Source organism: Stenella coeruleoalba (assembly GCF_951394435.1).
Source record: "Stenella coeruleoalba genome assembly, chromosome: 12".
NCBI lineage: Eukaryota > Metazoa > Chordata > Mammalia > Artiodactyla > Delphinidae > Stenella > Stenella coeruleoalba.
The window spans coordinates 54147010-54163279 of record NC_137158.1 but is presented as its reverse complement, the minus strand read 5'-3'; the positions used below and the strand labels follow the sequence as shown (position 1 = coordinate 54163279).

General features: G+C 41.2%; 1 protein-coding gene across 4 annotated transcripts in view; it reads right to left on the bottom strand.

Annotated features, from left to right (window-relative positions):
- Positions 1-16270, bottom strand: part of TPD52L1 (TPD52 like 1) — a 100065-nt gene that overhangs the window by 22984 nt on the left and 60811 nt on the right. For all 4 annotated transcript variants that reach the window (XM_079939573.1, XM_079939574.1, XM_079939576.1 and 1 more), the window contains exons 2-3: positions 13561-13676; positions 3911-4059 (exon numbers count right to left, since the gene is read on the bottom strand). In XM_079939573.1, coding sequence (XP_079795699.1) covers positions 3911-4059; positions 13561-13676 — 265 coding nt within the window. The remainder of the gene's footprint in view (positions 1-3910; positions 4060-13560; positions 13677-16270) is intronic.

Sequence of the window (16270 nt, the reverse complement as noted above, 5' to 3'; positions counted from 1 at the left end):
GTGGCAATATTTTCCTCAGCCTAAAAGCTCTTCCCCAGATCCTCACAAGATCATATCTTTCTGTCATTCAGGTCTCAGCTCAAAGAAACCTCCCAGGACAGGATTTCCCCGTCAGGGACCCATCAAGGCAGCTTCCACCCTCTCCGGCAGGCAGGTCACTCTCTAGTACCTCAACCTATGCTGTCTTCATCATAGCGTCCCGACGGATCCTCATTTGTTTGCTGCTTGTTTCATGCCCTTTTCCCTTGCAACATTCATAGAGATTAGGAACTTTGTCCATCTTGTTGAATCCTGTATCCTGAGGGCTTAGATTAGCCCCTGGGTAATAATGCCTAATAGCAGACACTCACTAACACTTGTTGGGTTAACAAACTGTCAGGACCCCCCCTAACAGCTTTCTATTGCCTGTGGATAAAGAATAACTCTGTTATAAACAGATGCCACAAGCCCCGGCCCCTTCTCCCCACCATCTCAACAAGCCTAAGTAATTGGATGGATTTTCCTTAGGAGAAGGAGCCTTCTCTGCCAGCCTCAACCAGGCTGTGCCTGTGCGTCCCCCAGGACGTCCCTCCTGCCCCCCGTGGCCGGATTAAACTCCAAATCATCCTCCAGAGTTCTGCTTAAACATCTTACTCAAAAAAGCTTCCCTGAGACCCCAGGCAAGGTTCCATCCCGTTTTACATCCCCTACAATACCCTGGATTTGCCGTTACAACCCTGTCACACTTAGCTTTTAACCGGTTACTTGTAAAAACTTGTAAAATAAACAAAAACAAAACTCTGTTTTCCTGACCACGACTTTAAACTCGATAACCCCAGGGAATAACTCTGTTCTATTCATTCAACAAAAAGCTTGATACTAAGTGTACTGCCTGACTATAAAACCAATTGGTTTTTTCAAACATGGGAAAACCAGAAACTATATATTCTCCAGTGTGCAGAGGCTACAAGCCTTCCTTGAACTTGCCTGCTTTAATTCCATGTCTCAGGAGACCATGACCCATGCCCCTCACTCCCCGCCACTGCCTGCCCTGGAAGACCCAGAACAAACTGGCCACATCCTCTGCTCAGATATTCGCTGCTCCCTCCCTCCTCTCAGCAGCAGAAGAGCCAGATTGCCCTCCCTCCATTGCGTTCTCTTATCCTTGCAGTGTGGTCAGGGAGGCCAAGCAGAAAGATCCTGCCTGGTTCTGACACCCCAGAAGGAAGTTCAGATCAAGTGACAAGAAAGCCCTGGATTAAATACAGAGGCCACCAGACCCAGGGAATTAGAGATGGCTCGGCCTCACCCTATCAGGGCCATTAATTGGTGTAGGCCACCAAAGTGCAAAGACAAAAAGCAAAACTACTGACAGATAAGCTCATTTAATTTAGTGCCTAAAATCCAGCTATCCTGAATTTTCAAGAGATTGTTCATATGGTGTTGGCGATATATATATATATATATATATATAAAAATTTTTTTTTTTTTTCTTTTGTGGTACATGGGCCTCTCACTGCTGTGGTCTCTCCTGTTGTGGAGCACAGGCTCCGGACGCGCAGGCCCAGTGGCCATGGCTCACGGGCCCAGCTGCTCCGCGGCATGTGGGATCTTCCCGGACCGGGGCACGAACCCGTGTCCCCTGCATCGGCAGGCGGACTCTCAACCACTGCGCCACCAGGGAAGCCCGATATATATTTTTTAAATTGATAAACATCAGTGTGTAGTTTCTTATCTTCGTCCATAATCATCAGGTTGGGGAAGGTTGGTTAACCTCTGGAGAGACACTGATGGGCTCCCTGGCTCCACCCTGCCCTACTCTGGACTGTGTCCTTACCCTTTCTGGATGAGCCCACGGGGTGCACATGCACAGATGCAGATAGAATTGCTAGGCTCTTAGAGCTGGAGAGAATATTCCCCTTTACATGGACACTAAGGGAACCACAGTGTGGAGACGTCAGGCTCCTCTTAGATCTAACTCCTCATGCAAAGGGTATCTTCACTAAGATCTTAGATCTTAGTTCTCAGTAACCAGCAGGCAAAGTTGGCCCCCAGCCAAACTGAAATAATTGCTGTCTATCATGGGTACCTTTTCTTACTACCAGGCCCCTCTACGCCTGGGAGAAAAGTACCAGCAAAGAGAAAAGTTGTTTCCCACTTAGATACTAGCAATGTAATATCTTTACCTTCCAAGGAGGAATACTAGGGAAGAAAATGCATAACACAAAGACAAAAATTTCTTGATGGTGGAATCTGGGGTCAAGGGATAGGAAGCCTCTGTGGTTTCTCCATCGGCCCCCAGCTCCCAACACACAAAAGGAAGCACAATCGCATTATGACGCGGGCACCTTCTTCGCTTTGGCACAAGACCCCCTGGCAAGCAAAACATTTTAAATCATAAGAGAAGTACCACAATAGTTAAATATTTCACATAATTTAAAAAGTAACCCCATGAAAGCATGATTGTAGAATGCCCAAACCTATTCTGTACCTTGCCTAACATCAGACAGGAAGATAATGGCAAAGCTGAAAAACATTTCTGTTGGTCTAAGTAAGAAAAACTTGCTTCTCCTGTGTTTCTCCTTTACTCTCACATTACTAGCAGACTCACAATACTTCTGACATCAGCTATGGGGGCGTTTCCACACACCAGCTGGGCATCCTACAATTTAACTCAATTCTGACACTATCTACCTGGAGATCGAGTCAGATCCCACAGGTTAAGGGCTCAGCCCCACAAGACTGCCCCCCACTCACCTCACTCCAGATGCCAATCGCAAGTCCAGATTACCACCAGTGCTTCTGACCAGTGGGCTATAAATCAGAGGTTCCCACAACCTCCTCCTTGAGTTCAGTTAATTTGCTAGAGTGCCTCACAGAACTCAGGAAAACAGGTTTCTTACGGGGTTACCGATTTATTGTAAAAATGATATGATAAAAGATACAGATGTACAACCAGATGGAAGAGGCATGTGGGGATGGGTACCGAGCTTCCATTCTCTCTCCTGGCACGCCACCCTCCCGGCACCTCCATGTGTTCAGCAACCCTAAAGCTCTCCAAACCCCATATTTTTGAGATTTCTATGGAGGCTTCATCATGTAGGCATGATAGATCACTTCCAGCTCCTTTTCCCTCTCCAGAGAACGGGGGTGTGGGACTGACAGTTCCAAGCTTCTAATCATGGCTTGGTCTTTCTGGTGACCAGCCCTCATCCAGGAGCCCACCAAGAGTCACCTCATTAGAACCCAGGATACTGCTATCACCCAGGAAATTCCCAGGGATCTAGGAACTCTGTGTCAGGAACCAGGGTCAAAATGCAAATGCTAGAACAAAAGATGCTCCTGGTGTAGGAAATTATAAGGATTTTGGGAGCTCTGTGCCAGAAACCGGGGGCAGAAACCAATATATTCTATTATTTCATGTGGCCTTAACCCAGTTCTAACATTCCCTAGAGTAGTGGGGATAAAAGCACACCCCTAAACATGAGAGGTACAAGTTTTCTTTTCATGTAAATGGACAAAAAGTCTGTACAGTTTTTAAAGCTGTCAACCATTTTTGATAGTAACTCAAAATATGCAGTGAATGCCAAGTATTCTGAAGATTTAGAATTTTATGAGAAAACATAAGGAAAAAGTATATATTTAACAAATGTTAAAATATATATATACAATGAAGAGAAAGAACTTTAAACTGTACAACTCCATAAAAGTAGTCTAAGTGAAAACAGAGTGTTGGTGAACAAAGTTTCATTTCATGAAGCTACTTTATAGAGTCTGCATCATATTAATAATTATTCGTATTTCCTTATTTTACTTCTGGAGAAAATATTTTTCCCTAGCCACCAGTATGAAATCAGCCTCATGGGAAAAAGACCTGAAGAGGCAAGACAGCAGGCTGAGTGATTTTTTTTTAAGAAAAACGTATACTCACGCAGTAGTAGTCTGCACGTCATGCCAGCTTCTGCTGAAGTTCTGTTTTAATTCATTCATCAAGTTCATGCCGAGTTTTTGTTTTATCTCAACCAGACGCCTTTCTTTCGCTGATAAAACTTGTCGTAATGTTGTAATTTCGTCTTCTAGCTACAGGTAGGAGGGAAAATGGTGGGGAAAGAGGTCAGACCAGCTGAAACACACACGGGTGCCCTCGGTGCTCCAAAGCAGCCTCTGCGCCCTCTTGTTTACATAGCCCAGTGCATGGCCTTAGCAAACACATCCTGTAGAGAAGACCGTCTAATATTTAAAAATGAAAGTAGATTTTTTTAGCTTTAATAATTCTAAAAGAAATCACTACTCCTTGTAAAAAATTCACTCATACAGGGGCTTCCCTGGTGGCGCAGTGGTTTAGAGTCCGCCTGCCGATGCAGGGGACACGGGTTCGTGCCCCGGTCCGGGAAGATCCCACAAGCCACGGGGCGGTTGGGCCCGTGAGCCATGGCCACTGGGCCTGTGCGTCCAGAGCCTGTGCTCTGCAACAGGAGAGGCCACAACAGTGAGAAGCCCACGTACAGCAAAAAAAAAAAAATTCACTCATACAGCAAAATGTAAAGAAAATAAAAAGCCTGTGTAATCTACTAGGAAACAGCCACTGCTTAATTTTTTTGGTTTCTAATCATCCAAACGTTTTTCTAAAATTATACATAGATATAATTTTTGAACAAAAGACTGTTTTTGTAGTCTATGCCTAACAAGTTCTTTTAAGTGTTATTAGTCAGTGTTGTTTATTTTTTGCCAACCACACCTAGCATATGTTGTGGTTTGCCAAGGTGGTGCCTCAGGAGAGAATGAACAAGGGAGGAGAGGATGTATGCAAGGGAGTGATTTGTGTTATTTTTTCTTTTTAACAATCTTAACTGACATGTAATTAACATACAATAAACTGTACACACATAAAGTGTCCAATCTGTAAGTTTTGATATATGTATACTCCTTTGAAGTCATCGCCTTAATCAACATAGTAAAGAAATCATCTCCTCCAAAAGTTTTCTAGTTCTTCTTTGTAATTCCTCCCTCCCTTTTCTCTTCCCTCACCCAGGCAGTCACTGATCTTTCACTGGAGTTTAGTTTGTATTTTCTGGAATTTAATATAAATTGAACTACACAGTATAAACTCATTCTTGCCTGACTTTGTTCACTCAATATAATAATTTGAAATCATTTGATTCATCCATGTTGCTGCATCATCAATGGCTTTTCCTTTTTTCTGCAGAGTAGTACTCATTGTATGGATATACCACAGTTTGTTTTCTATTCAACTACTGAAGGATATTTGGGTTTGGCTAATGCAACTAAAGCTACTATTAACATTCATGTAGAAGTCTTTGTACTGATGTATCTCCTGTTTCCCCTGTGTTAGCAGAACAGTAAATCTCTCCAGCATCATAAAATTGCTCTTGTACACTATGGAAAACATTATGGAGATTCTTTGAAAAATTAAAAATAGAATTCTCATATGATCCAGCAATTCCACTTCTGAGGATTTATCCAAAGAAAATAAAAACACTAGCTCAGAAAAGATACATGTACCCCCCCCCCCAACATGTTCATTGCAGCATTATTAACAATAGCTAAGATATGGAAATAACCTAAGTGTCCACTGATAGATAAATGGATAAAGAAGATATTTTACATACACACACACACACACACACACACACACACATACAGAAATATTATTCAGCCATTTTAAAACAAAGGAAATCTTGCCATTTAAAACATGGATGGACCTTGAGGGCAATATGCTAAGTAAAAGAAGTCAGACAGAGAAAGACAAATACCATATGACTGTATGATCTTATATGTGGAATCTCAAAAAAACCACCAACCCCACAGATAAAGAGAATAGATTGGTGGTTGCCAGTGGCAAGGGAGGGGGGTGGATGAAATGGGTGAAGGGGATCAAAAGGTATAAACTTCCTGTTATAAAATAAATAAGTCATGAAAAAACTGCTCTTGCAAATCTAATTTCTAATAAAGGAGTTCTGTAAAATACCCAGATTTTAGAGAGCATTGCTATATTTTGTGAAAATAATTTTGAACCTCCTCAAAGTCTCTGATTCCAGGTATCATACTTTATTCCATTGTCACACTCTAACATATTGCCCTGGTAATATTGCTTAAATTTACATCTTTGTTTTCTGAAAAGTATAAATATTTGTGACTTTCTTTGTGAAGCCAGAAGAGAATCAATAGTACTCCCTTAGTATCCCACACGCACAGAGGTAAAAAAAAAAAAGTGCCTGACACTTTATGAGATTATTATTTTTTTTAATGGACATCTGGGTCTCATTTACATTCTAAGTGTCACTCTACTTCTGACCACAAGGAGCATCACTAACCCTGTCAGTCATCTTGCAAATGTGTTCCTTGGGTCACCAGAGACGTAGCTGCTAAAAAACACATCTCAACAATGACAGTTACCTTTGCAAAAATTAGTCCTTTTTATTAGAGCAAGGAAGATTTTACCGCAATGGTGAACAGACAAAAATAGCATTGTAAACCTTCGTATTCACAAAAAATCACTTAAGCAAAACAGGCAGAAATACTGAATCAAGCATCTTAAATAATCTAGTAGAAAAGAACAATATCTTGGAGCTTTTAATATCAGCAAAATGTCCTAGTAATCTAACATTATCCATTTTTTTTATGGTTATGGAACATTTCTTTTATGTTCATGGAAATCTTTCTGAAATGAATTTCACCTTCCATAAACATGTTATAATCAATAGCACCCTGTCTTTTCTTGATGAGCAAGAGTCTTCAGTATGCAGACATATGCTCATTACTGCATAAGGAGTGTACCTAGGGACCAGCAAAGGGGATCATGTTTTTAGTCTTTCCATTAAATGAGAACACACTGTCATTTATTTTATTTATTTTTGGCAGTACGCGGGCCTCTCACTGTTGTGGCCTCTCCCGTTGCGGAGCACAGGCTCCGGACGCGCAGGTCCAGCGGCCATGGCTCACGGGCCCAGCCGCTCCGCGGCATGTGGGATCTTCCCGGACCGGGACATGAACCCGTGTCCCCTGCATCGGCAGGTGGACTCTCAACCACTGCGCCACCAGGGAAGCCCAGACACTGTCATTTTAAAGTCAAACCCTTCTATCCTTTTGCTCTCATGTTATATTCCACTTTTTCATCTTTGTCAATGTGTTCTTCTGCATTTAGTTTGCTGCCTAAGATTTCTCAAGGTTGTATCTCTCTCTCTCTTACCATAGAAAATACGTGGGCTTCATTTCAGCCTTTTATTCTGTATTAGAAAGACCTTTTTGGCTTTCTTTCAGTTTGGGTGACTGAAATGACTAGGAATCTGGTTTTGTACATATATAAGGTATTACTGTAGTTTCCAACTTGTAACAAAATTAATGGGAAGTTTTTTAACTTGCAAAAAGAAATTAAAGATGTAGAGAAGAAGAAAGAGGTTTAAACATCTTGGTATTCTCAACCTTATATCTATGGAACCCCAGAAATTTATTCAAAACTATGGGGGACAGTAAGATATTCATTAGTTATTTGGGGGTGGGAGGAGTGGGTAAAGTATTCACAATTTTCTAATGAAATCCACGATCCCCAAAAGTGCTAGAAACATTGAAGTGACCAATTTACCAAACAACATCCTAAAGAAAGATAAAATTCCACACCTAATAATTTAAAAATCGAAGCATACGTTAAAAGGCATTTGTAGAGAAAAAACTTCTAATGATGGAAACATGAACTCAGTTACTCTGTTGGGTCTATTGTCAGGTTCTATAATGAAAGTCTCACCATTTCAATAAAATGTAAGGCTCACACTTCTTAAAGCTTTCATTTATTTATCAGTGATCTAAATATATGCCAAAATATCTATGAAGCAAAACCCAGAAGGTGAAAAAACAGATAATCTTAAATTACATTAACATGCCAGCCTGGAAATGGCCAATCTCATCTCTGTCAGCAGAGCAGAGAGTCCTGACACAGCAGAAGGGCCTTTAATCACAAATGGTTTAAATGACAATCCTGGTAAGATTCATTCACTTATTTGACTAATGAGAATTTTTGGCCTAGTTACACCAGTGGTTCTCAATTTCAGTTTATATAAAAGTCACTCAGAGAGCACATTTAAAATGCACATTCCAGAAGTAGGCCCCTTTTAATGCCCTAAGATTCTGATATCTCAAATTTGGTGAGGCCAGCCTACATATATTTTTTAACAAGCACCCCCAGATATTCTGATGCAGGTAGTATGCAAATTCTACATTGTAAGTACCTCTGCAGCCATATCAAATTCGTTTTGGAATGAGCTGGAGAGCAGGTAAATCATCAATTAAAGTATTTAAGATATCCTTTCCTCTTTAATTTTAAATTAATCATATCTTCACTAGAAACTGATAGTCTGGTTCTTTGGTTTCTTGACCCCTTAGAAGATCCTCTTTTTTTTTTTTTTTTTGTGGTACGCAGGCCTCTCACCGTTGTGGCCTCTCCCATTGCAGAGCACAGGCTCCGGACGCGCAGGCTCAGCGGCCATGGCTCACGGGCCCAGCCGCTCCGCGGCATGTGGGATCTTCCCGGACCAGGGCACGAACCCGCGTCCCCTGCATCGGCAGGCGGACTTCCAACCACCGCGCCACCAGGGAAGCCCAGAAGATCTTCTTATAGGATAAATATTTATGCACAAGGTTAGATATTTCAACTTGATTACTCAGATATGAATGAATAGGAATGAAAGTGTTGGTGAGGATGTGGAGAAATTGAAACCCTTGTTCATTGCTGGTGGGAATGAAAAATGGTTCAGCCACTGTGGAAAACAGTCTCTCAGTTTCTCAAAAAGTTAAACATGGAGTTACCATATGACACAGCATTCCTGCTCCTAGGCATATTCTCCAAAGAATTGAGAATAGGTACTCAAATAAATACACGTATATGCATGCTCAAAACAGCACTACTCACAATAGCCAAAAGATGAAAACAACCCAAATATTCATCAAAGGACGAATGGATAAACAAATTGCAGTATATACATAAAATGGAATATTATTCAGTGGTAAAAATGAATGAAGTACTGATATAAGCTACAACACAGGTGAACCTCAAAAACACTAGGCTAAGTGAAATAAAGCCAGCCTCAAAAGGTCACATATTGTATGATTCCATTTACATGAAATACCTAGCTAAATCCACAGAGACAGAATGCAGGCTGATGGCTGCAGAGAAGAAAGAGAAATGGGAAGCAACTGCTTACTGGGTATGGGGTTCCCTTTTGGGACGATTAAAATGTTTTGGGGCTGGACAGAGATGGTAGTTACACAACACTGTAAGTTTCTAAATGTCATTGAATGGTTCAATTTAAAATAGTTAATTTTATGTTATGCCAATTTATTTCAATGAAAAAAATTATAAATTTAGTAATGAGTTAGCTTCAATATGAAATTTATATTAGAAGATTGAAAACTTACTTTTCTACTTAATCTGCTATATTACAAAAAATATCTAACTTAAATCCAGAAAAAGAAATACTTTTATAAACTATTAAGTATCAGTATGATGTTTAGGAGTAAGAGCATGTGGTCTCTTGTACACACTGCTTCAAGTCCTGCCACTTCTCCTGGTTACTCCTGCCTTGGCTAAAAATATGGAAGAATTAAAATTAAAACGCAAATAGTATCTGGGAGGGTGTGACAGGCCATGGGGTGCCCAGACATTTGGTCAAACATTATTCTGGGTGTGTCTGTGAGGGTCAGTCTGCATGAGATTAACATTTGAATTGGCAGACTGAGTAAAGCAGATTGCTCTCCCAAAGTGGGTGGGCCTCATCTAATCAGTTGAAGACCTAGATAGAACAAAAAGGCTGATCCTCCCTTGAGTAAAAGGGAACTCTATCTGCCTGTCTGCTTTTGAGATGGGCCACTGTTTTGTCTTGTTGTTGTTGTTGTTTGTTTTTTCCTGCCTTCAGATTCAAACTGTAACATTGGCTCTTCCTAGGCCTTCAGACTGGAGCTACACAATCAGCTAAGTCCTTATAATAAGTCTATTTCTATACACATATATATATCCTATTGGTTCTGCTTCTCTGCAGAACCCTGATTAACACAGAGGGGTGTTACAATAAGACAGTATTGGTTGTGAAGATTTAGTTGTTCACTAGCTCAGTCCAGAAAAAATGAAAGTCTTGAAGGAAAAAAACTGAGAGAGGAAGGAAGAGCTTAGGGCACTTCTTTGGAAAGGCTAAGAGACGGGTGGCTTGAGGGCACTGTGTGCTTTTCTTGGGGAATGACACACTGAGCAACAGCCATTGTCTACTTGATGATGCTGTCTGGTATTTTTCCTACTATTAATGCCCATTTTTCTTGAGTCATTTTATCTAGGGGACATTGGCAGTACTTGATTGTTATATAATCATAAATTTATGGTTCTAATGCTAACACTTCATCCTTTTCAAAAGGCAAGCCACATTATAGAATACTGAGCATCAAATGCAGCTTAGCGAAATGAAAGTGGGAGTGGGATGTCAGTAGCACAGAAATATTGAGCAAGTTTATCTAAAAAGGGAGAATGGAAAAAACAACCCACAGAATAGATGCATAAAAACCTCAGGAAAGATGTTAGGAGCAGCTGGTAATAAGACTAATGAGAACAAATATCTGAAACAAAATAATATTTCTTTATATATTGACAAGATTTGTAAAAAAAAATATATTCTTCTTCCAGTATTCACAAATATAAATGTTTGTTGGTGCTATGATTCAAGTTATTTATAAATCTTAATTGCACACCTTCTGTGCACAAACTACTGCACCAGATCAGAAGTGATATTGGCCCCGCACTGAAGGAACTTTTAAAAACACACATATTGCGTGAACATAATAACAAACTCGAGACTGAACTGTGTTAACGACAGATTACTCTTTTAAGATGCAGACCTCAGCTAAGATGTAGCCCCTTGGACAATACTGGCTTATTTTATGTCTCTCCCCACAAGGACAGGTCTTCCTTCTGCCAGCACTTGGTAAGCACAGCAACGTGCTGGCTGTGTGGCTGAATGGGGTTACAGGCTCGCTTGAAGTCTAAGGGCGCCCTCATGAGAATACAGACCACAAAACAGTGCAGGGTAAAGCAGTGGGGCGGGGATCCAGCACAGTCAGCAAACAGTAGGAGAATCTGAGGACACAAGGGAGAGGAGTGTACAGAAGAGGAGAGCGGGTGCCTGGAACACCCCAAGACCCCTCTAAGCAAAGCAATCAGACGTAAGAAGTCCTCCTACACGAAGCTCTTGCTTTGGATCACGGCCACAACTGACTGCCTGAATCAAAAGCAGTCTAATAGGCTGACCTGTGAGGTGTCCTGTTACCCAAGTGGCTAACAGACCCAGTAGGATCTTCCCTCAAACAGAGAGGGGTTGCTTATGACCAGGGGCCCCAGAGGAATATCTGTGGAGAATTGAGGCGGAGAAGCTGAGCTGTCTGCACGATGTCTCAGTTCTTCATAGGGCCAGCCGTGGGACTGCTGAGATGTCCTTGATGCAATTAAACCCTAGCATTTACGGTAATCTGAATGCATGTGTGATCTGAAAGAACCTAATTTGTGGTGTGTGTGTGTGTGTGCGCGCGCGCACGTACGGTGTGAAAGGGCAGAGAAAGTGGATTTAAGAGAAGAATGAGCAGAAAGCAGAGGTGGCCTAGATGGAGGGAGAAGAAATGGAAATGTGAAGAGGAAAAATAGCAAAGATCCCCTCCTTTGCTTTTTGCTGGGCCTGAGGCAAACAGCTGTGCCCAGTGCCCCTGGAGGTTACACTGCTACCTTTGGCAAGACATGGCGCTTCTCCACCCCTGAGGAATCCAGAAGTAAGAGACAGGAAGCATGGAGGCTAATGCATCCTAAAGGATGAAAACATTAATCCTGGTAACGTGAAAAAGTAACAAGGAGTCTGGTGTTATTTTCAGAAGTCAGGCTCAAAAAGTCTTAGGAATGAGACACACTGGAGGGTCATTAATGTGGCCAAATGAGACAAGAATGTGTGAAAACACTGGGTTTTTATATTCATGGGGGCATCCATTGAGAACCAAGGCTTACTGTTTCTTGATTATAAACATAATACTTGCTCACTGTTGAAAGTTTAGAAAATACAGCATGCAGGCACACAAAAAACACAGATGTATGTACGTGTGTGTGTGTGTATATATATATATCCCAGTAATCCCAGAACTGAGAAAAATCAAGTCATTTTATAAAAGTTGGTCTGTTACAGAGGTTGTGTATGAACTTAAACTTGGACGATAACAGTGAAGGAGTTAAATTTCAGCTTAGAATCAGTTAGCTGATGACAGTCTGCAGAATATAACTTTAGTCAACACAATTGACAGGAACAAGTCATAATCCAGGATTCCAGGCCCTAAGAAAACGTGGAGCTCAGATATTCTCTGTTTAGGTTGACTTTGGTCCATGCACTCTGGCAGGTGTGGCCAATCTGAAATAAACGAGGTGGCTCTGGATCAGGGCCACAGACAGGTCCAGCTAAAGAACCAGGCTATTTGATCTGAGGCACTGTCCTTACTAACAAAATTTCTGCTGTACTAGAAGAACAAGCTTCTCCTTCATTTTATCATGAGGTTATTCTAGGGTGCGTCTTACGAAAGCACCTGAAATGTCTTTAGTATTATTATGAGCTGTCATAAACACACACTATCAGAACCTTAGAGCTTGGAGAGTCTGGGGTGGACACGGTGGGGTGAAGCTTAATTTAAAGCTGTGTCTCCAGCCTGTAGAAGAGGCCAGAGGAAGAAGACAAGCCTTGATTCCAGCTGGACCAGGAGCTTCCTACCCTCTGGGCCAGGGATTCAGATGGGGAGGAATGCTGACCCCTTCCCCTCTTGCTCTACTGCTTCTTCTACTTGAGAAGCTCCCTTCTCCTGCCCTTTCCTCCTACAATGTAAATGCTCCCTAGCAAAGTATTTAAGAGGTAGCAAAGTGTATGTAGTGGGTGCTACAAACAAATGGCTTGAACAAAGAGATGTCTTCACGACAAGCCAGGCACCCTCCTCATCTCTAGGTCCAGATGCCCACGGCAACTACACAAGCTCTAATGAAGCCTAAAGTCCTCATAGCTTCCCTCTCTACCGCCGGAGCTTTATTCTTCTGAAAAAGAGCACATCAACTTAACAAATTCAGTTGCTTCTATGAATGAAGTTTTCATTATAAACATAAATCCTTTCACAGTATTTGTTGAGCTAAGCTGCTGACCTAAAACAACAACTGCTCTTCAAAGGCAGCTTGCGACTGTACCAAGGTCTTGAAGGAATTCCATAAGGTTTGTAAGTGATTTATTGTCCCCATAGCATTGTGATACTAAGAAGAGTAAGAGGTGCATATTTACAACTAATTATTGTTGCTTAAGCAGCATAACCGTTTGTTTTCCTATGGCCACCAATGGATAATGGACAATTAGCATTACAAAAATACCTCAGAAAAATGAATCATCTTACAATATATCACTTATTAAATCTTATTAAATGAAAGACGACATAATTGTAATATGCAACTTATATCAACTAACAATAATTCTCAGGATTTGGAGATAGACATAGCAACAATAAGAAGATTACTAAACATACCTGAACTAGTTCTGCCTTTAATTCTTCTTTTTCCTCCTCAGAGAGCATGCTAGGGAAGTCAGCACTGGCTCCTGTGTCTTCATCTCTTCCTTGCAGTGGTTCAGTCTCCAACAAACCTTTAGGCAAGATTGGCAAAACATAACGCAAGTTAAAAAATGAATTTAGGGCTTCCCTGGTGGCGCAGTGGTTGAGAGTCCGCCTGCCGATGCAGGGGACGCGGGTTCGTGCCCCGGTCCGGGAAGATCCCACATGCTGCAGAGTGGCTGGGCCCGTGAGCCGTGGCTGCTGAGCCTGTGCGTCTGGAGCCTGTGCTCCGCAATGGAAGAGGCCACAACAGTTGAGAGGCCCGCGTACCGCAAAAAAAATAAAAATAAAAAAATAAGAATTTAGCCAAATTCTACTTCCATGGTCTGAAGAACTAGATACTCTGACTGACCCTCCCACTGAAAAATAACTAAAAATTCCAGAAGAAAAAAATCCTTCTAAATGTGTCCTGAGCTGTCAAGAAAGTAAAGAATACTAAGAATCCCCAAAACTAAGTGAAAGTGGGAAGTGGAGATGTAAACAAAACAAGTCTTCATTAATTCTACATTTACCACCCAGATGAATCCCAGCCTCAGTCTTTACTGTCCCATGGGATGCAGGGGGCAGAGGACAAAGCCCAGGGCCACGGAGGGAGAGAAGGTTATGGTGAGACCCTCCTGCCCACAGGGCTACACCCTGAGAGTAAGGTGACCTGGAAGTAAATACCTTCACTCCCCACAGGCATCTGCAAGGCAAATTGCCTGCCTTGCCACTCAGCATGAAATGGACAGGGCAAAAGGGCTTCCCCTGAGAATTCACAACCTCCCAGGTGGTCCAAGAGAACCTCGAGATAAGAGAGCATTAAAACTTTTTTCCACTTCGATGTGGAAATATGCAGATATGGAACCTGGAGCAGCTGCAGCCGTGAGGAAGTACTGTGGCCACACTGACTCTGTCAGAGGGAGGTGGGAAGTGCCTGGACATCGCAAATGTCCTCTGTAAACAGGCGCACATACATACGGAAGCTTTATTTATGACACGAATTATGACAGAGCTGGCATTCATACATCTCTGGAAAAAGGGAGGTCTTTTAATAAATTGTCCTGGAACAAATAGTTTTCCATATAGTAAAAATAAAACTGGACACCTTCACACCATTAACAGAGATTAAATTATAAATATTTTAGAAGACAATATGGGACTTCATATTTATGAACCTCTGGGTAGGAAGGGATTTCTTGAGACACACAAAAAGGGTAAATCATGAAAGAAAGGATGGATAAGATTGATTTATCACTTCACACCTGTCAGAATGGTTATTGTCAAAAAGACCACAAATAACAAATGCTGGTGAGGAGAAAAGGGAACACTTCTGCACTCTTGGTGGGAATGCAAATTGGTGCAGCCGTTATGGAAATAGTAAGGAGGTTCCTCAAAAAACCAAAAATAGAACTACTATATGATCCATTAATTTCATCTCTGGGTGTTTACCCAAAGAAAACAAAAACACTGACTTGAAAGATATATATACCCCAATGTTCATAGAAGCATAATTTACAATAACAAAGATCTGGAAGCAACCTAAGTGTCCATCAACAGATGAATGGATAAAGAAGACACGGCATATATATATATATATATATATATATATATACACACACACACACACACACACACACACACACACACACACACGCAATGGAACATTAGTCATATAAAAGAATGAAATTCTGCTATCTGCAAAAATGTGAAGGGACCTAGAGGGTATTATGTTTAGTGAAATAATTCAGACAGAGAAAGACAAATACTGTTTGTTATAACTTATATGTGGAACATAAAAAAATAAAACAAATAAAACAGAAACAGCTCACAGATATAGAGAACAAACTAGTCATTACCAGTGGGAACAAAGATGGAGGAGGGAAAAGATAGGGGTAGAGGATTAAAAGAGACAAACTACTATATAAAATAAATGAGATACAAGGATATATTGTACAGCACAGGGGATATAGGCAATATTTTTAGAATAACTTTAAATGCAATATAATCTATCAAAATACTGAATCACTATATCGTACATTTGAAACTAATATAATATTGTAAATCAATTCTTAATCAAAAAATAAGAATGGGTATTCCCTGGTGGTGCAGTGGTTGAGAGTCCGCCTGCCAATGCAGGGCACGTGGGTTCGTGCCCCGGTCTGGGAAGATCCCACATGCCACGGAGTGGCTGGGCCCGTGAGCCATGGCTGCTGAGCCTGCGCGTCCGGAGCCTGTGCTCCGCAACGGGAGAGGCCACAACAGTGAGAGGCCCGTGTACCACAAAAAAAAAAAAAAAAAAAAAAGGAATGTTTCTTCATCAAAAACACTAACTGTATGGAAAATAAAAAGACAAGCCACTAATGGAAGAAGATATCTCCCAGATGTAGAACTAGCAAAATTAGTTCCCAGAATAAACAGAATTCCTACCAACCCACATAAACAATGGAAATAACCCAATAGAAACATGGGCCAAAAAACCCAAACAGATTCATTACAGGGAGAAATCACAAGTGGTTAATAAATCCCGAATAACATGCTCAACCTCACTGATATTCCGGGAAATACAAATTAAAACATTTCATACCCACTGGATTAGCAAAAAGTTAAAAGTTTGATGATATTAATAAAAGTTGATGACTATGTA